This window comes from Anguilla anguilla, chromosome 2 (genome assembly GCF_013347855.1).
Source record: "Anguilla anguilla isolate fAngAng1 chromosome 2, fAngAng1.pri, whole genome shotgun sequence".
Taxonomy (NCBI): Eukaryota; Metazoa; Chordata; class Actinopteri; order Anguilliformes; family Anguillidae; genus Anguilla; species Anguilla anguilla.
In genome coordinates, this window is record NC_049202.1 from 28,442,154 (window position 1) to 28,469,077 (window position 26,924).

Consider the following 26,924-nt stretch of genomic DNA (forward strand, 5'->3'; position numbering starts at 1 on the left):
TCAGGGGTTAAATTGGGATTTGGGAGGTGGGTGGACCCTGAGATCCGGTGGGAGGTGGGTGAAAAAAGGTACAAACAATGAATGTCTCAGCTAAAAATAGTTGTATCTTTAATGTATTGTGCACATAATTGTAATTAAGATAAACAATGTTTTAAAAAGAATGTATACTATTGATGCAAGCTTTTACATAAAATATTTTAAGTTTATTGAGTGTCATTAATGCTGAGATTTTTTTTCCCGACAAAAATAATCGGTCATCCTCCTCTTTTGTCCTCCCTTTCTTCCTCCTTTATCCATCGGTCTTAAACTGGTGAGGCGCAAAACTTTCCTTTGAACTAATCATTGATCTCAAACTGTTTCAATTTATTTTCAGGGATTAACGAGCATGCAAACATCTGACTAATCAATTGGAAAGGGACACACAGTTCTTCGCATTGTGTTAGGGAGATTAAATGATAAATGCGATTTAGAAAAATCCATTTTAATCACTAAGCTGTGGCGGAATCTTCCCCTGATTTTCCTTGAGTATCAACACAATTAATCCACAAAATAGGCTACTCAATACTATCATATATAGCCAGCTCTCCCCAAATAGGCAGTTTTAGCGAGTAGCCTAGGCTTTATAGCCTACATTTATTTTCATTTGCAGTATGAAATTGTGCACATTTTTAATCAACATTATTTGCGGATACATGCACTTCATTCTCCGCACTAGTATTCATGGCAAATATCTGCAATGCGTAGATTGTAAACAAAATTGAAGTGCAGGTTTTGTTTTTGCTGGTTATTTTGAAAGATAACAGTAGATAACAGACTGGTGTATTTTGTTTGTTAAGCGTAGACTACTTGGTGATTAAAACAGATTTTTAACGGATAAATTGAATTTATGATTTAATCCCCCTAACACGGTATGAAGACGCTGTGTGTTAGGCTACTTGCCATTTGATTAGTCCGATCGTTGGTAAGCTTGATAATGAAGGAAAATTACTAATGAAAACAGGTTGAGATCAATAATTAGTTTAAAGGAAAGTTTTGCGCCCCACCAATTTTCAGCTCACCAGTTGCCACTGAATAAACCATTATGTATGTGGGAAATATTCAATCCTAGCTTAGCTGCTGACCAGCAACCTGCTGATTTTGCTCAAGCAATCAAAGTTGCTGTAAATAATAGCCGGCGTTTGTGGGAGCTGTTTATTCATCTCTCTTTAACCCTCTGGGGTCTAAGGGTAAAATGAGGCACACTGGTGATTGTGCGATGCTCTGACATTTGTGTAAATTTCATCAACTTTATATACAGTGATTCCATGTGTGTTTCATATCTTTGTTTTCAGCACAAACTCAGCTACAATAATATGGCAGCAGTAAGTAGGTCATAATCATGTGTGGATTGTAAACTTCTCTAAAAACACACAAACTGTAAACAGTAGTTTTGAACATGCACAGGAATGTTGTAATAAAACACTAAACAATTGTGACTAAGACTTTTGGTCACTGAAATGTGTTCATCAAGGTCTTGGGTATCAAAAGATGACAAAATATTTTAGCAAATCCAATGAGAAATATAAAATAAATTGCTGAAAGTTAGTGTTGTGACTACTATTTTTCAACACCAGGTGAGAATGGGAGGGCAAATGGCCTTACTAAGGCCTGCTAAGTAGGCTATTCACACCTGGCCGCATGCCTCCCCACCACTAAGATAAAGACTCAGTGAGCCATTTAGAAGACAGAAACAAAGACATCTTTTGATTTTAGAACATTTATTGAAGTAAACGGCATGGAAGATGAGATGAGACTGGTGTACTCTTGCAATGCCTGCCTGGCCTCTTAGATAGTGGTGAACTAGGCCATGTTTCCTGATGAACATCTCTGTAAATATAATAAAAACAAAATTGTTAGGAAATGTGAAATGAAATAAAACTATTTATATAGCACATTTCCTTCAACAGGTGAAAATTAAATGTGCTTTACAAAAAAGGGACAAACCACTAACTAATGAAAACAAAATTTATGAAATGTGACATCATATACAAACAAAGAACCAAACAAACACAACCAGACGCAGAGAGGTAGCCTATAATTTTGAGAAGCAATGGTTAGAATCGTTCGTAGTGTGGGAATTTACAAGCGCGCATATTAGTGAATATTCCTACAAACACACAGAGAATGTAATACAGCACACATTTACAAACAATGCAAGCTATCAACGAAACAACATTAGCTAAACTAAATAAACACTGATATTCCAACTCAACTACATGCAACTCATCAATAACAATGCCTCAATCTGAAGGAGGCTAGGTCTGTTTAGCTAAGTGGTTATTTTATTGCTATTTCCCGAACTTACTTAGAGTATGCTAATATCGATTGTGCAAGGACATCAGTTTTAGAATCCTAGCCACGGCACTACACGCCAGGCATGAGCTATTTATTACAAATATGATCGAAAAACATACAGTCTACCTGATACTTCTAACACAACCAGACGCAGAGAGCCTAGCCTATAATTTTGAGATGCAATAGTTCGAATCGTTCGTAGTGTGGGACAAAACACGCATATTGCTGGATATTCCTACAAACACACAGATACGTTGCAATACAGTACACATTTACCAATATGATCAAAAGAAATATACTTACGCAGGAAGTTGATCCTCAGCTGGATCAGTTCGCTGTTCGAAATGACACCGCTCTTCATCAGTGTCGGCTTCCGGATGGACCATTTTCCAAAATTAAACGAAATGTTCACCTCAAAAGAAGTGAATTAGGCTACACTTTGACATTCTATCCCGCTTTCGCAGACTTGGCATTTCTCACATGGATCTCGCATTGCCCCTCCTTTAGCCTCCTTCTATGGAGAGCAATTATAATGTCGTTAACATGTGAATGCGATTTGGGCGGGCTTCCTGCTGAGCGAAATTCACATAGTAATGAGTAAAGTTTAACGAAGCATACATGGTCTAATTAATCAAATTTAAAACTTTTAAAACAATTCATATTATTTGCCAATGGGCACATTGGAAAGTCGCGATTCTAAGGTTTCTGTCAATGTTTTTGTTGCGTCTGTATGATAACAGCTCGTGAAGTTAATCATCCAAATAGAAACGAAAGTTAAATTCATCTTGTCGAGCTCCGCCGGCGGAGCTCTCGACCCCAGAGGGTTAAAATGTTGCATTGATGAAATTACATGTTAATGAAATTACCTACCGTGTCCGCTTCCAAACAATCAAGACAATCAACAATATTTTTCTTAGAGCCCGACCGATATATCGGTATGGCCGATATATCGGCCATTATTTGACTTTTTTGACGACATCGGGATCGGCAGTTAGCCGATGTGTCCCGATTTTTAAATAAGTATAATAAACGAAAAAAACATTGATTATTTATCCGTACTTGTCTGTTCAAACGTTGTAATTGCTATTTACTAGAATTATCCAGTAGAGGGAGCTCTAATACAAGTGTGAACTGCAGCAGCTGACGTGCTACTTCTGTAATAAGACGTTTGTCACTCGTGCCTCATCCAATATTCTCCACTGCAAGACTTGTCTGCACAGATTCGATTGCCACAATAAAGGTATGTATATTTTGTGAAAGTTTTTAATTAAATGCATTTATACGACCACTATGTTTATCAATCCTCATTATCAAGCGAGCGAGCTAGCTAACATATTTGGTTCACTTTAGCAAGCTAGCTGGCTAGCAAGCCTTTATGAAGTGGCAGTGAGCACATAAGCAGCGTAGGATCTACATTTCCAGAGGACATCGCTGTATTCTCAAATAAATAACCAGCCAAAATAAAATGGTGATTGAATGCATCACACATTTGTTTTTTTATCTGAGATGATATTAGCTACTATATGATGCTGTGTCGATAGCCAATGCGTTATTGCAAGCGAGTGTGTCATCTAGTCACGCGTCATCGTAGCAAGCTTAACCAGACAGTAAAAACGCTGATAAAACACTTCTAACGTGGATCATTTTAAGCCATGTTATCTAGCTTTGTCGTGATAACGGACAAAGAGAGAGAAGTGAATCAACCAACAGTTAGCGCGGGTAACCTGCACGAAAGCGCATTGTAGTTTTTTTCACGTATTTCATCCAGTCAATTTAATTTCATCTAACGTTACACTTGATTCACTCATTAGCTCCGCTAGATAATGTTTTACTCTTTGAGATCATGTAGTAGAAATAAAATAAGAAAATATAATTCATTTAACTTACTGAGAATATATAATAAGAAATAATGAGGCTGTGTCAATAGCTAATGCGTTATTGCGAGCGAGTGTGTCATCTAGTCACGCGTCAGAGCGCATTGTACTTATTTTCACCACCAAATTCTTATGGACAGGGAAGCTCGCTAGATAAAGTCTTACTCTTTGAGATCATGTAGTAGGAATAAAATAAGAAAATATAATTAATTTACTGAGAATAGATAATAAGAAATAATAATAACAAATGAATAACAACAACAATAATAATATTTATAAAAATACATGTACAATACTGATTTTTTTAAAATTAATTTTTTATAGATGGCTGGAAAAGAAAGGAGTAAAAGCAAGGTGTGGAGTTATTTTGATTTCACACACTTAAAGATGGTGCTAATATATATATATATTTAATTTAATATCATCTTTTACTTTTTTATCTAAAAAGTTCTTTGTGTGTTTATTTTTATTTTTATTTGTTTGCTTATAAGTTAAATGTTCTTAAATATAGAAACTTTAGTTTCAAATTGATTTGAAAATGTTGTACTTTTTGACAAAATATCGGTCAAAACATCGGTAATCGGTGGGCTAGGACTCTCCAAAATCGGGAAAGGCATCGGACCCAAAAATCTGGCATTAGTCGGGCTCTAATTTTTCTTTCTGTCTATATAAACGACTGTTCCTCCTGAGTTTTTTTTCTTCGGATTTTTGATTGGTTGAGCGAGTAACTGGCTAGAGGGAACACATGGACTGGAGCATACGAAAACTGGATTGTCACAGTTATTTGTAAAAACTGCTGGTCAAAATTATTTATTTATTTACCAAAAGTGGGTGGACGCCGTCCACCCGCGTCCACCCCCAATTTAACCCCTGGTTACGACCCATAGCTCACCTGCGCTTTTACAAATGCGTTCCCCACTGGCCCATTATGCATGCTGGGATTAATGCGTGAGAAATGGTTGCACCATAAAATTATGTGTACTGCAGAGTTTTAGCTAGAAAAAAAATGAATAACTGGTGTTGGCGTCGAACCCGGTCCTGAGAGTGGGGCTTACCTGCGACTTCCCCGGCCAGTCCGACTTTGCCCCTTAGGCGGACAGCTCACGCTGGTTATGGTTAGCTTTAGTTCAGTTTTGTTTCTCTTTTTTATTTTTATAAAACCAAGTCAGTCCCAACATCAAGTGCAAGTGCTATTTTGGTGTTGTGCCAGTATGATAATAAAAGAACCCGAAAAATCCCAAGGGTGGCTGAAGGTGCTTCGGCGAATGCATGGCGTGGTTACGGGCATGAAGCCGAAGCACCTCCCAAACCGGAGCTCTTCTTGACTTTGGGACTCCTCAAAATGAGGCAAACTCAACAAAATGCCACCAACACTGTGTCTTCCAGCAGAACGTGCAAAAATTTAGCTAATCCTTTTGCATCAGCCCGTCATCACACCTGTCTGCCACCCCACCATTGCATTTCCCTGAGCTTATAAAGAAATCACATGGGTGTAGCCCCACCCCCAGGACCACCTGGTTCACGTCACTTGATGCCAGCAACCAATCATGAAAGAAATGGAATGATTATAGGTGTGTGGGTGTGTGTGTGAATGGCTATGTAACAGTTACTATAAGCAGGTGCACACTATCGGAGCCACCACATTGCTAACCACAACCCAAAAGAAGACCCCATTAAGCACAAAGTGATATATAAAATGCAAGATGATGTTTATTATAGAGCACAGCAGGGCGTTAGATCTATTAGTCCTAAAGGGGTTTCAAAGCATATGTACAAGTTTAGCACAGGTTGCAGGATCTCACCGGGCAGGTAGATGTAACCCATGCAAGATGGTTCTCTGGTCTAAAAGTCTGTCCTCTAGTTCCTTACAGATGTTTAGAGTTAGTTAATTAGGACGCTGACTGTCCTTACAATCTGCACTCTATAACTAAAAAGTAACACAGAATCTGCTATTAACAACTTAACATGTTATAGAAGAGTATATCAGCAAAGATGGTGATGATGGTTGTCAAGATGAGAATTGAGTGGAGTGAATGGAGAATTGCGTAACCCATCAGTTTTCAACGAAATGCACATGCCACCACCAATAGACTTCCATGATTTCAAATGGTCCCTGTCTGCCCTTATTAAGTGTAACCGAGCAGCTTTGGATCTGCTATTCCATCCTTAAACCAGCTCTCCGTACATCAGATTAGGTTGCTTTGTCGGACTTCACTGTCATACCGGACATTAGCTATCAGATCTTTAATTCATTCATTCATTTTATCCCAACTAATATAGCATATATGGCAGAAGGGAGTATCAGTGAGTGTTCGCAGGTACAAAAACAGAGTCATTTGAAAACTTATTCATCAATACCAAGATCAATCAAATCGGACAATTGCATCAAATGTTATGCCAGAAACCATTATTCACAGTAATTATGGGTGGCCATCTTGGAAAATGGTGACTATATTTTAAGGTGGGTGATCTCCTCATATTGTTAAAAAGTGACATTAGGAGATAAACCAGGCAAAATTTGGTCCTTGTATCACTATTTGAATGATTTTTCACTTATCCATTAGGCTAACTGTAATGAGTTACTGCAATATGTTTAAGAAATTATATGCTTTGCTTGAAATGTTTTTGTTACTCATTTTTGTGTCAGGGTGCATGGGGGGTTGGGACCCAAACGCAGAGTGAGGGGGAAAACACAAAACTCCAAACGGTGAAACAAAGGAAAACTTCAAAACACGGAAAACAAAGAAACTCCAAGGATCAAAAAGCATGTAAACATGGAACATGGGCAGAAACCCGCAGGGCAGAAACATGGGCAGAAGCACACGCGACCAAACACAACCAGACACAACCAAGGATCCAGCACCTGAGTCCGGGAGAAGGGAACTTAAATAGACAAAACACTGACGAGACACAGCAGGGCACAATGCACAATCAGGCCACAGAGCGGGAAGGGAAAACGAGACGACCACAAAACAATAATTGAACAATTGAAAACAATAATACAATCAAACAGGGGGAGCAGGACACAAAACAGAAGTACCGCCATCTGGCGGCCCAACAAGGAAAGACAGACCGGAACACAGAACCATGACATTTTGAATTTCACAAACAACAGTCATTGTACCATTAAGAAAATTTTTTGGGGGAAATATTCCATGACAATACTCATTACTATAACTTATAAGCCTCTTTCACATAGGGAACCTACACCGTTGCTGGGCTCAATTATCCAAGTTATCCAGGTTTTCTCTGTTTAAACAGGTCTTCTAGGTCATAAATAGGTATAGGTCCTACTGAACAGCTCAGGGACATTCAAGGTGGCAATGGCATAGGATGCCACCTTTTCAACAAGTCAGTTTGTCAATGTTCTGCCCTGCTAGAGCTGCCCCAGTCAACTGTAAGTGGAAAAGTATTAGAGCAACAAAAGCTCAGTCGCAAAGTGGTAGGCCACACAAGCTCACAGAATAGGACCACACAGTGTGTAGCACATAAAAATCATCTGCTAGGTTGCAACACTCACTACCTATGGGAACAATTTCAGCACAAGAGCTGTTCATCAAGAGCTTCATAAAATGGATTTCCATGGCCCAATAGTCGTACACAAGCCTAAGATCACCATGTGCAATGTGAAGTGTCATCTGGAATGGTGTAAAGCACACTGCCATTGGAGCAGTGGAGCAGTGGAAACACGTTCTCTGGAGTGATGAATCACGCTTCACTATCTGGCAGTGGAATGCATGGTGCCAACTGTACTGGTTCGAATAGTGCCAACTGTAAAATTTGGTGGAGGAGGAATAATGGTCTGGGGCTGTTTTTCATAGTTTTGGCTAGACCCCTTAGTTCCAGTGAAGGGAAATCTTAATGCTACAGAATACAATGACATGCTAGAGAATTGCGTATTTCCAACTTCATGGCAACAGTTTGGGGATGGCCCTTTCCTGTTTCAGTATGACAATGCCCCCATGCACAAAGCAAGGTACATAAAGAAATGGTTTGCTGAGTTTGGTGGGGAGGAACTTGACTGCCCTGCACAGAGCCCTGACCTCTACCCCATCAAACACTTTTGGGATGAATTGGAATGCCGGCTGCGAGCCAGGCCTTATTCCCAACATCGGTGCCCAACCTCACTAATGCTCTTGTAGCTGAATGAAAGTGAATCCCAGTAGCCATGTTCCAGAATCTACTGGAAAGCCTTCCCAAAAGAGTGGAGGCTGTTCTAGCAGTAAAGGGGTGTCCAACTCCATATTAATGCCCATGGCTTTGGAATGTGATGTTCAACAAGTACATATGGGTGTGCTGTTCAGGTGTCCACATACTTTTGGAAATGTAGTGTAATTCTGAATCCACAGGGATGTAGTGTATTGCTGAATCCACCTGATCTCTCCAGTCCTGTCCTTCGCTCCATGGTCATGGACTATTTCACCCCCATTCCTCCCTTGCTCATGCCTTGATGCTGTCTGGAGCTCCAGATCCATCATCCGGCTCCTCTAAACTGCACTATTCTAACAACACCATTTCGTCTTCTACTATTCCTGTTAACTTTCACCTCAGCCGTTACCTGTTCAACCCATTTTATTTGCTATGTACTACTTTACACCAGGCTAGCCAGTGGAGGATGGGCGCCCCCTCTATAGCTGGGTTCTTCTTGAGATTTCTTCCCATTGGGAAGTTTTTTCTTGCCGCGTTTGAGGGTTTTCTCCCCACTGGTAGTTTTATTTTTTACCTTATGTACCTGCTATTTGGGGGTTAAGGCCTGGCGTTTGCTCTGTTTGTTCTTTTTGCTCTGTCTCTTGCCCTGCGACTCTGTAAATTGTCTTTGTGACAGTTCTCTGTAAAAAGTGCTATACAAATGAAATTGAATTGAATTGAATTCTGTTTTGTTTATTGGTATACAATCAAATCTGCTGCTGCAAATAAATTAACACTGTGATCAAGGTGCAGAATGTAATGTATCACCCTTGGAGTCTTTTGTGAGTTGCTTGCTCCACATAAAAGCGTCTTGCGTAAGAATGTCATTACCTTTTACATGCTTTACTGGAGAATGTTGCTGCTTTTGTTCACAAAAGAGCCATGGCAGAAGATTTCCATAAATCTTACTAGGCCCTGGCATGGCAAATTGGGGGAACGGAAAGTCATAGAAACATCTAACTTGTAAAATCAACTCTTGATTTCGCACTGCTCTTTTTCGCACTGACGAATACAGAACATTGCTAGAATACTTACGAGTTAAGATGCATATGTGAAAGGAGCTGACGAGCCTACCGACTAAGTAGAAATGTTACAAAGTCTTTCCTGAATGCTTACAGAAGCGTTTAATTTAAAGGATAATACTGATAATTAAAATTTTTCAGTATTGTCGATATATTGAATTTTCAGTTTTGGTATTTTCATAGGATATGTTGACAATACTGAAAAAATGCAAATTACCAGTGTTATCCTTTAAATTAAATGCTTCTATAAGAAGCATTGGTGTGTGTTTTATCTGGGTCAGTGCAGTAGGATTACACCATATATAATTATTGATATACCAGCCATGGTCATATGGTGTAACCCGGGATTTTAGACAGTCGTAGATGGCCACAGTGTCAATGATCTATGTATGCTGGTTTTCTCTCATCCTCAGCGGAGGTACTGTTCCTGATCTGGAGTAGCTTTCTCTGCAATGCTGTGAAGACGGTCCCCTCTGCCTTTCATGAGCCACGTTACATGGGCATCGCCATCCACAATGAACTGCTGCTCTCATCAGGTTTTCATCTGCTCCGGTAATTACAGGAGTCACAACTCAGCATGCAATACTCTCCCCAATACTACACTTTATTCTCACGTTGGTACACATACACCTGCATTCATAACTCAAGGTCACTGCCAACAGCATAAAAACTATGGAAACTAAAAGTGTATAAAATCTTAAACTTACTTAATTACCTGGGGGTACATTACCTGGGGGATCTTCCAGAAACTGGAATTCATTCACTCCAGCTCCACAGCAATCTAACTCAGTAAGAAAGTAAGATACATCAAAATTGTTGTTCTGTGTTCTCTAATGAACTTAAGGCATTATTGATGTGGAACCATAAGCAGAAATATTTTTTCATTACCAGACCCAGGTTAGCCTTAATTATTTGTTTGTTGTGCAAGTGCCCCTCTTGAGAAAAATAGGTCAACCATTGAAACACAGAGAGATAGTGAATATTTCCTGATACTAAAACAGAATTTACCTTTTGCTTGTTTCCACCTTTGCTTCTTTGTTCTACAGGCAGTACTCAACCTGAATGTTATAATTTTTAATTTATCATAGTTCACATTGTGAATCTGTTTTATGAATGTAAACACCTCAATTTTACATTTCACACCAATTTATAACTTAGATTATTATTATAGATTATATTTTGTAGATAGTGGGAGACCCATAGATTAACCCATAAACAATACTTTAAGTATTGGTGGATAGCAGCTTTTAAAAATATCAATGTAGTCTTATTTGATTTATACTTGTTCAGTTAGTATGCTCCATATCACAGAAAACATTTTTATACTGCCAATGCAGAACGTCTAAAGTTTGATCAACAGCTACTCCCAAAATATTTTCAAATTGAGAACCATCTCATTTTGTTTGTAATTATCTCCGCCAGCGGGAGCCTGGAGGGGATCATGCGTTTGGTCGCGTGTGTTTGTGTGTGTGTGTGTGTGTTTGTGCATGTGTGTGTTTGTGCAGCTAATCTCGCAGACTACGGGGCCGATCAGCCTAATATTTGTTGTGCATGCTGACAGCAGGCCAGGACTTGAATTCTCGAATATTTTGCAAATCGGTCAATGACAAGTATTTTATTTGAATTAATTTCCATCATTGTGCATTGAAATAGATTGAGTGCTAACTCCTCACTCCTCCTAACCGGCCGCTAGGGGCTGCAAGTGATCAACAACTGCTTCCAAACGAACAGACACGCCAGGCGGAGATCTGCACTCTACTGAGTGCTCTCCTCTAGATTGTAATTGTTTTGATCATTCTTGTAAATCAATAAATCAATCAATATAGTACATTTTACAAATAAATTGTCACAATACGCTTTTGGGATGGCAGCTATGCCATCCTTCCAAGTTATGCCTTGGTGGGCGGCATGTCCCATACCTGTACAGCACCGAGAGTTTTCCGTGTTCCCTACAGAAATAACCACAATGACCAAAGACTCTCAGCCCATAATACATACATTTCTGGACCTTCTGACCTCATGTCAACAGACAGAATTCACAATTTCACATGTCCACAAAATAAAGCCCCAAAATTAGGGGATTTAGCATTTTTTCCGTCTTCTTTTTCCTGCCGATTACACACAAATGCTCCAGGCCCGCAAAGAGTCTCCCCATTGGACATTTAGGGACATCAACCAATAAATATGTTGGAAACACACACAAAATCGACATATATGGAAGTGTGCACGTTAAAAAATGAATAAAAAATATTTTACACTACACTAGTAGCTCACTGGATAGCGCATTTGCCAATGGGCCTTCGGACGAGTCACTAGCCTGGGTTTAAATCCCCCTTGGACAGATCTCTTACTCATTACACTGGCTTGCTTGCTAGCTAAAAAATTGAAACTATTACTTTTGCATGTGTATAATCTTTGTGTGAAACTCATTCATATTAATGAATTCCAAATAAAAAGCACCCACACTTTAGACAGTTTTATGTATATATCAGCAAAATACATTAACTATATACCACTATCTACATCGGCTGATATCAGCATATCGATCTTCTGGGTCCCTGAAATACCTGAATCGTTATCGACCTGGAAAAATTCATATCGGCCAACCTCTTCTAAGTAGTGAAAAGGAGAGGACTCTTTGTATGCAGGAGATTTATGCTTGACTGCAGAACTCTTTGTATACTTGACTGCAGGACTGTGAATGAAAAGTGGGGCAGGTTCAAAAGGGTTATCCTTGAGGCACGATGTAAATTTATTCCAAAAGTAAGGAAAAGTAAGTTTAAGAAGCAGTCTCCCCAGTGGATGAACAAAGTCATACAGGAGAGTCTGAGGGGGAATACATATAGGTATATACAGTGCCTTCGGAAAGTATTCAGACCCCTTCACTTTTTCCACATTTTGTTACGTTACAGCCTTATTATAAAATGGATTAAATTCCATTAAGGTCCTGAGCAATCTGGCCCAGATTTTCATGAAGGATCTCTCTATACTTTGCTCCGTTCATCTTTCCCTCGATCCTGACTAGTCTTCTAGTTCCTGCTGCTGAAAAACATCCCCACAGCATGATGCTGCCACCATCATGCTTCACTGTAGGGATGGTATTGACCAGGTGATGAGTGGTGCCTGGTTTCCTCCAGACATGACGCTTGGCATTATGGCCAAAGAGTTTAATATTGGTTTCATCAGACCAGAGAATCTTGTTTATCATAGTCTGAGAGTACTTTGGGTGCCTTTTTGCAAACTCCAAGCGGGCTGTCATATGCCTTTTACTGGCCATTCTACCGTAAAAGCCTGATTGGTGGAATGCTGCAGAGATTATTGTCCTATTGGAAGGTTCTCTCATCTCCACAGAGGAAATCTGGAGCTCTGTCAGAGTGGCTATCGAGTTCTTGGTCACCTCTCTGACTAAGGCCTTTCTCCCCAGATTGCTCAGTTTGGGCAGGCAGCCAGCTCTAGGAAGAGTCCTGGTGGTTCCAAACTTCTTCCATTTAAGAATGATGGACACAATCCTGTCTATGCACAATTTCTTCGACTTCATGGCTTAGTTTTTGCTCTGACATGCACTGACAACTGTGGGACCTTATATAGACAGGTGTGTGTCTTTCCAAATCATGTCTAATTCATTGAATTTACCACAGGTGGACTACAATCAAGTTGTCGAAACATCTCAAATATGATCAATGGAAGTAGGATGCACTTGAGCTCAATTTTGGGTGCAATAGCAAAGTGTCTGAAAACTGAAATATCACATTTATATAAGTATTCTTATTTTTAATAAATTTGCTAAAATCTCTAAAAGGCTGTTTTCACTTTGTCATTATGGGGTATTGTGTGTAGATTGATGAAAATAAAAATGAATTTAATCCATTTTATAATAAAATATGGAGAAAGTGAAAAGGTCCGAATACTTTCCGAAGGCACTGTAAAAACGACAGCACTGAGAGTAATTAGGCTGAATATTGTAATATGCATACTAAAGTTAAGAAACAACTACGACAACCAGACTGGCTCTTTGAAAGTCAAATTCCCTAAGATGCAAAAAAAGTAATCTTAAACATTTAATTAAATACTGTAGTAGGGAAAGGAAAGTGAAGGAGGATGTCAGGTGCATCAGGAATGAAAAAGGAGCATGGATTTATATGGGTAAAGATATTACTGATGTGTTATAATTATTTTGTTGAAAGTTTTATTTGAGAAGAGGTTACCAATAGACTGGAAGGCATATTCTGTTTTAGCAGTTACAGAAATAGATGATAAAGTACTGGATAAATTACATAAACTAAAGACAAATAGGGCACCAGGCCCTGATGGCGTATACCCAAGAGTACTCAAAGAGTTTGGTGAGATCATCTTTAAACAACTGACAGATATTTTTAGACAGTCTTTAGAAACTGGAGAAAGACCAGAAACAAAGTAATATAATACCAATTGTGGGACAAGTGAGGATTAATTAATAATATGTTTATTTTCTGAATCCAGCGGTTCCAACAGTCAATGCTTTGTTAAAATGTTCAGCACTCTGAATACTGAACATATTGATATTGCATGCTAGAACCCCCCTCACTTAACCTACATATAAAATATGTTTTTTTGGGACTTAATTTAATAATTATGTTTAAAATGCGGCTGTGCCGCAGTGCGATCACTGAATTCATTGATAGGTCAGTCTGCAGTGAACTGGTGGAATCAACCAACAAGTAAAAACAAGCTCTATATCAGGTTTAAGATTAAATAACTGAATTCAATATGAAGAAGTTGGTTAGATTAATGAATTGAAATCATACATTCTTTATTGAATGCATGCTCACTACTTCTAAATGACAAAACAGAAGACATTATACAAAACATTAAACAATTGATTTGGAAATACCAGAAAATAAAAAGAGAGAAGGATAAGCCAGACCTTGCCAAAGTGTATCACCCACTTCCAGTTTGAGCACCACAGGATGAAAGGAAACCAGCTAAAAACACACAACCAAGATACCATCACCAAAAGTAAAAATAGAAAAACTGTTCTTCTCAAAGGCTCCGAAACCAACTGCAACACAGCACAACTTTTTCCTGTGGCCATCTTAAATACCTTGAGGATTTTTGCCCTGAGTGGGTGATGCCAAGTTAAGGTGTCGGAGAGAAGGGAAGGGGGGTTAGACTCATTTATGACAAGAACTGGCCTACCTAACTAATGCATTCAAACTTAAAGGTAAATGTTAGGCATGTAGCCATGCAGGATCTCTGACCCCCGATATGGTGCTTGAGTCTTCTGGTATGTCTCTTCTGAGACAAACTCTTCAGGAGGTGAGACCCATAGATTGCCAGCCTTGACTAGGGTATCAGTGGATTTTCAATTACCCAAATCACATTTGCTTTGATGCTTGTGTAGGGCAGGGCAGGCCACATTCTTACAAACAATATGATATTGTGTACAATTCACTGTTCCCCTCTCTAAGGCCATAATCTAAAGGCGACATATCTGACATAATATATAACAAAGGGGACCGTACTAATCCAGGAAACTACAGGCCTATCAGTTTAACTTTCATCACCTGTAAAATATTGAAATGTATCATTAGAAATAAGTTATAAGTGTTTCTTGAAAATGACAACATCCTAAGGGATAGCCAGCATGGTTTTTGCAAGGGACGGTCATGCCTGGCAAACCTTCTGGTATTCTTTGAAGAAGATACCAAGAGTTTTGACTATTCAAGACTTATGATACTATGTACTTACATTTCCAAAAATCATTTGATAAGGTACCACATGAGAGCAAGAGGTATTTTAGATGGGATTCAGAACAGGATTCAGAACAGGCTACAGGGTAGAACACAAAGAGTAGTAGGAAGCATATTATCTGAGCAGAGAACTGCAGGAAGTGGAGTCCCACAAGGATCGGTGCTGTGACCATTGCTCTTCCTTATTTATAGCAATTATCTCGACAGGGACATAGAAAGTATATTAGTCAAATTTGCAGATGATACAAAACTAGGAGGCCCAGCTAATAGTTTGGAATCTACTAAAGTCATTCAAAAAGATTTAAACAAAATCCAGTAGTGGGCAGATACCTGGTAAATGAAATTCAATATAGCGAAATGTGAAGTTATGCATGTGGGAAATAAAAACATAACGCAGGATTATTTTATGGGAGAAACAAAATTGGAATGTGCTCAGTCTGAAAAAGACTTGGGAGTAATAGTTGATCAAAGTCTTTCAGTTTCTAAGCAGTGTGCTGTTGCGGTAAAAAAAGGCCAATAGGATACTGGAATATATAGCAAAAAGTATTGAGCATAAATCCAAGAAAGTGTAGGAATTTTTTTAACAAAAATGGTGTTGAAGATAAAGATGACAAACAGTATTTTTTTTATAATTTAATAAAATGACTGGTCTGGAAGAGGTACGAGTACAGTCTTAATCTTAAGTCTTAAAATATAAATCCAATACATGAGTTTATATAGTTTTCAGAGACAAAAAACTACTTTTTCCTGCCTATGAGATTTGTTTAATCACCATATGCAAAGATTACATTTATTAGGCAATCATAAATTAGGATCAGGGAATCCATACCAAGATTGACCATGCGGACATAGAGGTCCTTTAATCCCCTAAAGCAAAAAGTAAATTTATCAAGTTACCATAAGATTAATATGATATTTCATATAGTTGCTTATATAACACTTCCTGTAAGTCAGCTTTCTAATCATAACCCAGCAAGAGCTGTTACATTTTCACAGATAGGGACATCACGTTTTTTGGTCACCTAGCATCCAGTTCCCACTAGAATACAGAACCATACAGACTTTTCAAGGACAGATTCCTTTTTTATTGCAGATAAAATAAATCCTTATACTAGAAAATTTCTTCCGGAACAGTTTTCTAGCTCACTCAAAAAAAAGTTTTTTTCCCACACACGTTATCACATTGCACCATTCCTTTTGAAGTAGTACAAGTCTGAATAGCACACATACAAACCTGAAATGGCTATGGTAGCCACATTGTACATTGTGTGTTATTATATTATGCTTATTATGTATAATAGTATGCTTATTATGCATATTTTGCTCTGCCTAACTATGTCTGTAGCTTTATAAAATTGTATTGCAGTCTGTTGGAATAGCATCTCTTTCAGAAATACAGCAATTCAGCTGCATTCATACCAGTCAGGCAGTCATGATAAAATGCTTGACTGACATATCCAATAGCAAAACTCCCACTTCCTCAGATTGCAGTGAAGTTACGGGGTAGCTAGCATTAGCTAAGTGATGATGGAACAGACCTATTTTAGTCACTGCTACCATACCACCAGTGGGTATCAGTTTGCTCTAGTTGTTACTTTGTAAAATATCGAACCCACAGCTAATTCTTGGGCCATCCTGGCCATCTTGCTAACATTGTCAAACATAACTGGATTTAGTTAGCTACTTATGGCAGCTACTTAATGTTACTGAACGCTGAACTTGATTAGCGTTAGGGTAGCCACCAAGGCATCACAGATTGGCAGTGCATCATAGCAATGACTGAGCATGGTTGCATAATATTTTCAAGGTGAAAATCCTCCATAGTAAGCCTTTAACACCCCCAGGTTTAGCCAACCAGCATCAGTTCAGTCACAAGTGTCCAGAATCAGCTTGTTATTTTATCAAAAAATGAAAGAGGGAAGAAAAATTGTGTTTCATCCAGGACAGTCTGTGTCATGTATGAACGGCTCGTACGCGTTTGAGTATTTTGTTCCTGTTTGCGGTGTTGAAACAGGCTGTCTCTAAACGTTTTGTGAAACATCTCAATGACAGGGGTGAAAAAGCAAGGATTCTTTTATCTCAAGTGTTCCTCTACAGTTACGAACATAATTTGTAAGAATGACATTATCTGGGGTAAAACTATTCCAATTTTGGTTGCATAATTGAAAACATAAGATTTAGCTGACATCTCAGTCCATTTTTCAGAAGCATGATGCACATCACGTTTTGGGGTTGCAAAATTTTGTACCACAATATATATCGAATATCCAATCTTGTAGCATATAATTCAGATATTAATTACATTAATTAATGCTTTATTTCCTCACTTGATATGAGTTTAAAACAGTTCTAGTATCAGAGTGAGGTTGCACTTGTGCTAGGACTAACCATAGCAACAGTTTATAACAGTTTATGCAAAAAACCAATAGCTAAAATAAAATATGCGAATAAAAATTTTTTTTATCCTCCGAATATCCTAACTGCAACACTGTTACATCTTGAATAGCATTTTTTGGGTTGGGGTGCAACATTTATTTAGTTTGGAAATGTTGGAGCCATATATATATATAATTAATTAATTGAATTTAAAATTTGAGTTTAATTGTGCTTTATTTTATTATATTGCATTACTCTTTGTTATTTGATTGGTATTCATAGACTTTTCTTTTGACATTGTTTTGGTTTCAATTTGTCTGTAGGGGATATATATTGCATCTCATTCATTCCCTAAGGAAGACTACTCTCAGGTTAAGATGCCAAGTTTTCAACTATCACTCTATCAGTATTATCATTAACTTTAACTCATCTTACTCATTGATCATTGCTGTCGTTCTTGCAAGAATATCAATAAAAACTATGTTGCAAGCGGTGAATAAATAATATTTTTTATTTCCATTTAAGAACTGGCAGACTAGTGCATCCAAACTTGTAGTACTTGATTCCAGGACTTATAATAAATGTGACCTGAGACTTGGACTTGACCATCCGTGACATCGAACTTGACTCAGACTTAGAGTTTTTTTTTGCACTTGAACTTATTGACAGTTAGAGCTAAAAAAAAGGAGCTCAATAAATGAATAATGAGTAATAAAAATTCATTCAAAAATAAGAAACCAGGTCACCTGAGTTAACTGTATAATCAAGTGCTTCAGGTGCTGAGTAACAACATAAGTCAGCAGACCCTGCGGCTCTCCAGAACCAGGAGTGAACAGCACTGGCTCAGAGATTTAGATTTCTTAGCATTTAAACTTCCTTTATTCACTTTGTTATTTGTTCACTTTCCTCCCTGACTCTCCCCATATTAGATCAACAAATTATTTTTTAAGTGTCTCAGTTAGAAACTCAATTGTATGGTTACTCACTAGTTCACTGTTCTGCTGGAGTGCCTATGGAGGATTATAATTGAAATACAAGTTTAAATCCCAGCAGGTCACAAGGTAAAGACACACAGTTGGCCCTAATCATAATGTGCTTTGTTAACAACTAGCGAATATAGTATTTGTATAACTGTATTTACACCACACCATGTTATATTTAACTCATGGAAAGATCCTCTGCAGTGTTGATGGATTCTAAATGAGAACCACACTCTTTCTTCTAAGGTGAATTGTGTTTTGACTGTACAGCTCACACTGACACCGTAATATCACTGAAGTCAAATGCTACAATGTATCATTCCTACTGGCTCATTGTTGCACGGAGTGTAATGTTTACATGGATACATGTATTTATATAATAGATGTCAGAGAGCTGTTTTGATTGGCTTGAAAAGTGCTGAGGCCATCAGCAATAGCATACAAGAGGGAGTGCTGTATTCATTTCTAAAGGGTTCCCCACCACCTTGTTGCAGACACATAATACTACACAGTGTGACTAACGAATGAGCAAATGAGCTGCCAGAGACTGATCCATAGTCCAACTGGAGGGTGGGGGACAATCAATTTTTGCATAATAGTTACCATATAATGGACTATTCATGTTGCCTATTAATAAAATAAGGATTCAATGTCCCTCTGTGCTTGTAAAAATATTTGTAAAATATGATTTTTTTTTTCTGTTAGTCATTTTAGGACATTAATATTAGTACCACAGACAAAACTTGGAACGGGACTTGGACTATTGATTGGCTGACTTGGACTTAGTGTTGGACTTGAGTGCTGGAGACTTCGGACTCGATTTGGACTTGAGGTAAGGTGATTTGGACTTTGACTTGGGAACTGGAGACTATAATTTGTAAACTGGACATTCCAGTTGAAAACAAGGCATGTGGCAACCCTAAATGTAGCATAGTTATGTACATTAGAATGAATGGCTGTGTCAGAATCATCTCACTTGCCTACTATTGAGTATAGTTGTTGAGTACATTGGATGAAAAGTTGTTAAAGGGTAAGCACCAGATATTATAAAAAATTTATATACCAGCCAAACGGTGTTTTTATTTAACTTTTATTTACCCAGGGTAGGTTCGCTGAGCACGGATGCTCTTTTGCAGCAACGCCCTGCTTCACACTCATACACATTTACCCCTGGGAGCTGCCCAGTACAACCACAATCCTCTATTGTTGGCCACTGAGCAGCTCCACTGGAGGGAGAGAACATTTTTTTTAGCCAATTAAATCAGGGGATGATTAGGTGGCAAATTTTTGCGAGAGCTAGAGCTGGGATTTTAGCCAGGACACCGGGGAACCCCCAACTCTTTGCGAATAGTGTCATGGGATCTTTAATGACCACAGTGAGCCAGGACCTCGGTTTAACGTCTCATTCGAAAGACTGCATCTCTTACAGCACAGTGTTCCTGTCACTGCACTGGGGTTTATTTGACCAGAGGGAAGATTGCCCCCTGCTGGCCCACCAACACCAGCAGCAACTCAGTATTCCCTGGTGGTCTCCCACCCAAGTACTAACCAAGCCCACACTTGCTTAGCTTCAGCCAGTCAGCAGGAGCAGAGTGTGTGGTGGTATGGCTGCTAATGTTTATTTATATAAAAAGTTTATTTTATGATTCACAAGAATAAAAACATAAAATAAAATAAAGGAAAGAAATAAGCTCTAAAATATCAAATTGCTTACTCTTTTTGCACTGCAGATAATCTTCGGAATGATCACCTACATCATATTTCATGATGTGATAGAGTGAGAAGTGATATACTGTCAATGTAGCTACAGCTAGCCCTTTCTCCATTAAAGAATTTGCCTATATTACGACAACTTGATGCACATGATGAACGTATTGCAACAACACTAATGGAAACAGGGTTAAATTGACATATGATGCTAGACTAAATTCACTCAATAGAGGTGGATTAGAGTAGATACTATGTTAGGAGCTGAGCTAGTGCCATACATCTGCAGCCACTGATAGTTAACACTGTTAGCAAGCCACCCATATAGTCTAATATCCTTGTACTGGACATACAGGGATGCACACAGTTGGTATCAGTCTTCTTCTAGTATGAATCTGAGAAAGATAGCTAAAAATTTAGCAAAAAGTTCTATTCAAAATCTATTTGTTGGCTTTGGGAAGCATCCTCCAACTCTGGCTTAATCAGAATTGTGGTATCAGGATTAGCGATTATGTCTTCTACAGACTCATCAGTTGAAGTCCTTTGATTCAGGATTAAATATTTCAATACTGCCCATTTTGGTCATCTTTTCAACCTGAAGGTACTGTATAATAGTAGAGCTGTTTGTGTTCCCCGTTACATCATGCATCACAGAAGCAATTTTCCAGTGTGATTCCGGGTGTTTCCGTCAGGAGTGGTCAATTTGTTAAATTTGATGCCATACTAACAATTTCAGCGTAATTTAATGAAAAACCACTAGACTAAAAAGAATTGGTCTTATATCTTTGGGGGATGCTATTATGTGGTTACCTATCCTTTAGGTTAAATTTTCCGTAAATGAAGTGGACTTAAAACCTCAGGACAATATATTTACAGAATTCCCATAGTGTTGGGAAGTTCAGTTCTTTAAAATGAATCCATATGTTGGATTCAGTGCATCAAAATGAATAGAACTTAAGAGTTCTTGAGTCATTTGAGTTGCTTTCTTGGGCTTTATCATAAAAAACATGCATTTTGCCGAATAGGCTGTTTCCTTTTATTATTATTATTACTGGGTAGTGTGGATCCACTCTGGAATTTCGGTCACTTGTGAACAGCCAATGGGGTCATAAGCAGAACAGTGTGTGGTCCACACCTGATGGAATCACATATCTTCTGCGGTGTTTACACCAGGACCTGGTCCCCAAGATCAACCAGGCAAGTTTCCTCTTTGTCTTCAGCTGGGTCAGGTTCAGTTCTGTGATCCTGTGCACTAGGAGAAAAGTCTGCAATATTCAACTAAACATTCACCCATTATATGTAATTCACAACTACCAATACACAAATCACTAGGAGTCCTCCTTGTAAAGTGAATCTGAATTAGTCGATCCGGCTCTCAGTAGTTGCGTCACCCAGTCTTTTCCTTAAATGCAGAAAAACTGCTTACTTTTTTAGTTTGTTCTTTAAAGTACGGTTTGCCCGCTCAAACTAATCATAAATATTTACATTTTATTTAGGATTCCATCATGTTTGTGCCATCTCCTCTGTTGCATTTGTCATAATCCATCATGACCAAGTGAGTGATACAAGTGAATCATAGTTCCCACTAAGGTGTTATGCAAAACAAGAATTTGTCTTTCCCTAATGTTCCACAATTCTACATCCACACCCATTTCTCAGCTCTATGAGCTGCATGCTCCAGCTGTTCTAGCTTTAAAAAAAACTTTGTGTTGTCTGCACAGCTGCCACAGAGGTGACTTTTCCTTCAATGGCTGCAACCTTTGGCCAGTCATCTGCCCCCCTATTACCCTCTGTCGGAAAGTCAATTCAATTGGTGCTCCCGCTCAAATAATTTCAATAAGCTCAAATAATCATGTACTACACTAAAAGCTTATGTGATGTTTACATCAAAGTCATTCATTGCTTCGCCATCTGCAGCTACTATAATGAAAATGAGGTAGGTGCGAGTGAAAATATAACAATAAATATTACATTACATTACATTTATTTGACAGACGCTTTTATCCAAAGCAACGTACAAAAAGTGCATTTCATGGTCATAGACAACTGCTAAACATAGGTTCAGTAAGGTACAATACTTATTTTGTACAGCTATTTCTAGCCAAGAACACAGTTTAGTTCACACAGTGAACACTATTCAGACCTAACCTCTGCAAAGCCAACTAGGCAGAAGAATAAGCTACAGTATTAGGACAAATACAAATTACCAAAAAAGTGCTGGGATGGGGCAACATGTAACAAGTGTCATGAAAAAGGGGGGGGCGAGGGATTTAGAGTGAAATATACAGCGTGGTGGTGGTTAGTCTAGGTACAGTCTGAAGAGATGAGTCTTCAGGCCACGGCGGAAGATGAGTAGTGAGGGGGAGGTTCGGAGAGGGACGGGGAGTTCGTTCCACCACTGGGGAGCTAGGGTGGAGAAGCTCTGTGATCCCTTTGGGCGGATGGGAGGGGTTACAAGGCGCCCTGCTGCCGCAGAGCGGAGTGATCGAGCAGGCACATAGAATCGAGTCATGTCCTGCAAGTAGATGGGGGCTGTCCTGTTGGCAGCAGTGTAGGCAAGGGTCAGGGCTTTGAACCGGATCCTGGCAGCAACCGGTAGCCAGTGGAGTTATCGCAGCAGAGGTGTGACGTGGGAGAATTTGGGAAGGTTGTAGATGAGTCGGGCAGCGGCATTCTGAATCATCTGTAGTGGCTGTATGGCACAAGCTGGCAGGCTTGCAAGGAGAGAGTTGCAGTAATCAAGGCGAGAGGTCACTGTAGCCTGGACGAGCAGCTGGGTGGAGTGCATCGTCAGGTATGGTTGAATCCTTCTGATGTTGTACAGAAGGAATCTGCAGGACCGTGATGTTGCCTTGATGTGCTCCTTGAGGTCCAGTTGGTCATCCAGGACCACCCCCAAGCTCTTGGCAGAGTGAGAGGCAGTCACTGTGGTGCCATCAACCGTGATTGAGAGCTCACAAAGTAAGGAGGTCTTGCACGGGAAGAAAAGCAGCTCAGTTTTGTTGAGGTTGAGCTTCAGATGGTGGCTGGCCATCCAGGTGGAGATGTCAGCCAGGCAGGAAGATATCTTATCATTGACCTGTGTGGCTGAGGGGGGGAAAGAGAAGAAGAGTTGTGTGTCATCTGCATAACAATGGTAGGAGAAGCCATGTGAATTAATAACTGAACCAAGAGATCTGGTGTATATGGAGAACAGCAGAGGACCCAGTACAGATCCCTGCGGCACTCCCGTAACAAGGGGATGAGAAGCAGAAGCAGACCCCTTCCAGGTGACCTGGTAGGACCTATCTGCAAGATAGGAAGCGAACCAAGACAGGGCAGTCCCGGCGATGCCCATCCCAGCCAAGGTGGAGAGGAGTATTTTATGGTTGACCGTGTCGAAAGCTGCAGACAGGTCAAGAAGGATCAGGACAGAGGAGAGGCGTGAGGCTCTTGCAGTGGCAAGTGCCTCCATCACAGCTAGGAGCGCAGTCTCTGTTGAGTGCCCAGATCGGAAGCCAGATTGGTGGGGGTCTAGCAGGTTGTTCTGATGCAGAAAAGAGGTTAGTTGTTTAAGAACTGCTCGTTCAAGGGTTTTGGACAGAAAGGGTAGAAGCGATACGGGTCAATAATTCATTACATCGGAGGGGTCTGAGGTGGGTTTTTTGAGAAGTGGGGTAAGACGAGCCATCTTAAAATCAGAGGGAAATATATTTCACAGCTGTATACATGTATGTATACAGCAGTATCTTAAAGTGGCAGTAATTTGTATATTTGCCCATATACTGTGAAATGTTCCAATATCTCAAAATTATTTTCCATTTAAGTGTATAATTTCATATTTAATTTTTTGCAATGTTACTGGAAATGTCACAGGTCACATGCTGAGCCAAAATCTATAAAACAGAAACCAGTGTTTCAGAGTTTTGCTCCTTTACATGGCCAACAACACAGCTGCCTGGAGAAGTCAACCAATGGAATCTTTCTTGTGTGACCTAACCATGTCCACAAAATAACTGCCTGATAACAGTGACACTTTGAATATACAGTATCTGTTCATTGTTTGATTAAGAAAATGCACTACATTCAAACTGAAAAATCCAAGATCCACCTTAACCCCTTTCACGCAGGTGCTGAATCTTGCCAATCCTCGCCCATTTCTGGATGTTGTATTTAAGGCTTATAACTTATATATATATAACATATATATATGTGAGCATCACAGAAACTTGGAAAATGGCTCAAATTAAGCATGATAGTGATACCATTTACAGCACTAACTTAGATGTTATCGCCAAGATAAGTGCCACAAATGCAATTATCTTGGCAACAATAAATTACCACTGAATCTTGAAAAGGATATCTTTATGTGTAAAACCAATGGTAACACTACATTTACTCCATACTTAGTTGCAGATATTGACGGTAAAATGACATGGTGTAATTACACAAAAATTCCTGTTATTTTGCTACTCAGTTAGCAGCATTTTTCACCACTGGCATACCTTCAGGCTATTGTTGACTTTATTTTGTTGCTATGATGGAATAGAATTTTTTGGTGATGAAAGAATATTTTTATAAACTACCAGATGGATGCTATTGTCCAGTGTGTTATGCTTGGGGGTTATAGTTGCAGATGAGACTGCAGGGAGGGTGTGCTTGTTAAGTGGCACTTAGAAACTCAGTATTTAGCACTGGTGTAGTGTATTGTGTACTAATAAAGCTAAAATACAGAGTTTGTTGTTTCTACTCATAATTTGGTTGCAGGAGAAATGAATGTCTGAGTTGAGCGATCTGGGCACATGGGCATGCTATTCACTAGGGGGCTTGCACACAGGGTTATTATGGAGTTGGTCGACCCTTTACTGCTATAACACCCTCCACTCTTCTGGAAAGGCTTTATCCTACATGTTGGAGCATTGCTATAGGGATTTGTTTCCATTTAGCCAGAAGAGCATTAGTGAGGTTGAGCACTGATTGGACGATTAGGTCAAGTTTGCAATTGGCTTTCCAGTTGATTCCAAATCTGTTGGATGGGTTTGAGGTCAGGGCCTGTCGAGTTCTTCCACTTTGTTCTTAACAAAACCATTTCTATATGGACCTTGCTGTGTTCCCGGGGGCGTTGTCATGCTGAAACGGGAAAGGGCCTTCCCTAAACTGTTGGGGAAGTACAGAATCGTCTAGAATGTGATTGTATGCTAAGATTAAGATTTGCATTCACTGGAACTAAGGGGCCTAGCCAAAACCATGAATAACAGCCCCAGACTAAGGGATGTCCAGATACTTTTGGTTTATTGTAAGAGGCAATATGCAAAAAAAGGAGAATGGTAAGATTTGAGAAAATAAATAAAACATAAAATTCATAATAAAAGCTAATGTACAAATTAAAAGCCAACCTAAATAAGTGTGTTTTCAGTTTACATGTATGCTCTTCATGGGGAAATTGGGACATTATTTGCAGATGAAAAAAAAAACTATAGGGGTTTAGCATAAAATTATCTATATCCCTATACTTAATAAAATAAGAGAATATAATCCAAAAGTGGGTGATGACAATTCTCATCTATTCCTCAGAATCAGGGAATGGTATTAAAATATTTATTTATTTCCCGTCTCCTTACTTTGACCAAGTAAATAAAGGGTGCTCAAAGACTTTTCCTCTGTACTTCTGATTCCTCTTTGAGAGCTTATCTTTTTATATCTTCCACAGTTTTGCCATGCCCTCTCTACACCCAGACTGGATGCTGCTGCTGTTCTTCACCCATACACATGTCACTGTCACAGTGACACTTGGCCTGCTCTTCATTCCTAAGGTACCCATCAGTCAACCATTTTCACTGGAGTCTTCTATTGTCCTTTTTTTTACCATGTGTCTGTTTTGTTGGAAATCCAAGTCACTGTGAAACATTTAGTATATTCTGCTGCATTAGAGCTCATGCCATTTGTTATGACAATAAACAGGAATGAAGGCTCCCCAGAAAGCCAAAAAAGCTATGTGTCACGTGTGTGCGTGTCCGTGTGCGTGCAAGCATTTGCATGGTTGTGTGCGTTTGTGTCTAGTTTGTGTCAAAATTATCGGTTTATGTTGCAGTTTTTGCATGTATCACAGCCACTACGGGAGGAGATAGCAGCAGAGGTGTATGAGGATGAAGTGGATCTGCGGTGCTCTGGCTCATACCTCAACAGCAGCTTTACTTCAGCCTGGAGCGAACATAGCCTTGACCCCGATGACATTCGGGTAAACTCTCTTGCCCCCTTGGAGCCATTCTAATACAAAGGTTTTCTCTCATGGGGCCAGATCCTGGCTTCAGGAACTTAAGTACTTTCTACACACTCTCATCTACACACGACATAGCACGGCTAGCCCATTTGAAGGGGTTTCATTTCTGTGTCTCAACTGGCCAAGAAACAACAGACCCAGACACACTTAAATATATGTCTTACAAGGAAATAACTAACCCAGGCACACTTAAATATTGTTTTGGCTTGGTGTTATGGCTTGGTGGGGCAGCATGCCCCATACCTATACAGCACCGAGAGTTTGGCACCTTTCAGGGTTTCCTACAGAAATAACCACAGTGAACACTGACTCTCAGCCCTTAAGATTAACTTCTGTCCCTTCTGACCTCATGTAGACAGACAGAATGGTGATTTTATGTTTTTTTCCTTCTTCTTTTTCATGCCAAATACATCATCCCAGATGCACCAGTATCACAATCAATAATTCTCCCCATT

The 26,924-nt window shown here is 39.3% G+C and overlaps 1 protein-coding gene across 1 annotated transcript in view; it reads left to right on the forward strand.

Moving 5' to 3' along the window:
* Nucleotides 1-26,924, forward strand: part of si:ch211-156l18.8 (probable G-protein coupled receptor 158) — a 173,323-nt gene that overhangs the window by 134,909 nt on the left and 11,490 nt on the right. The window contains exons 9-11 of the mRNA XM_035407194.1: nucleotides 9,832-9,970; nucleotides 25,900-26,002; nucleotides 26,299-26,427. Of these exons, the coding sequence (XP_035263085.1) occupies nucleotides 9,832-9,970; nucleotides 25,900-26,002; nucleotides 26,299-26,427 (371 nt within the window). The remainder of the gene's footprint in view (nucleotides 1-9,831; nucleotides 9,971-25,899; nucleotides 26,003-26,298; nucleotides 26,428-26,924) is intronic.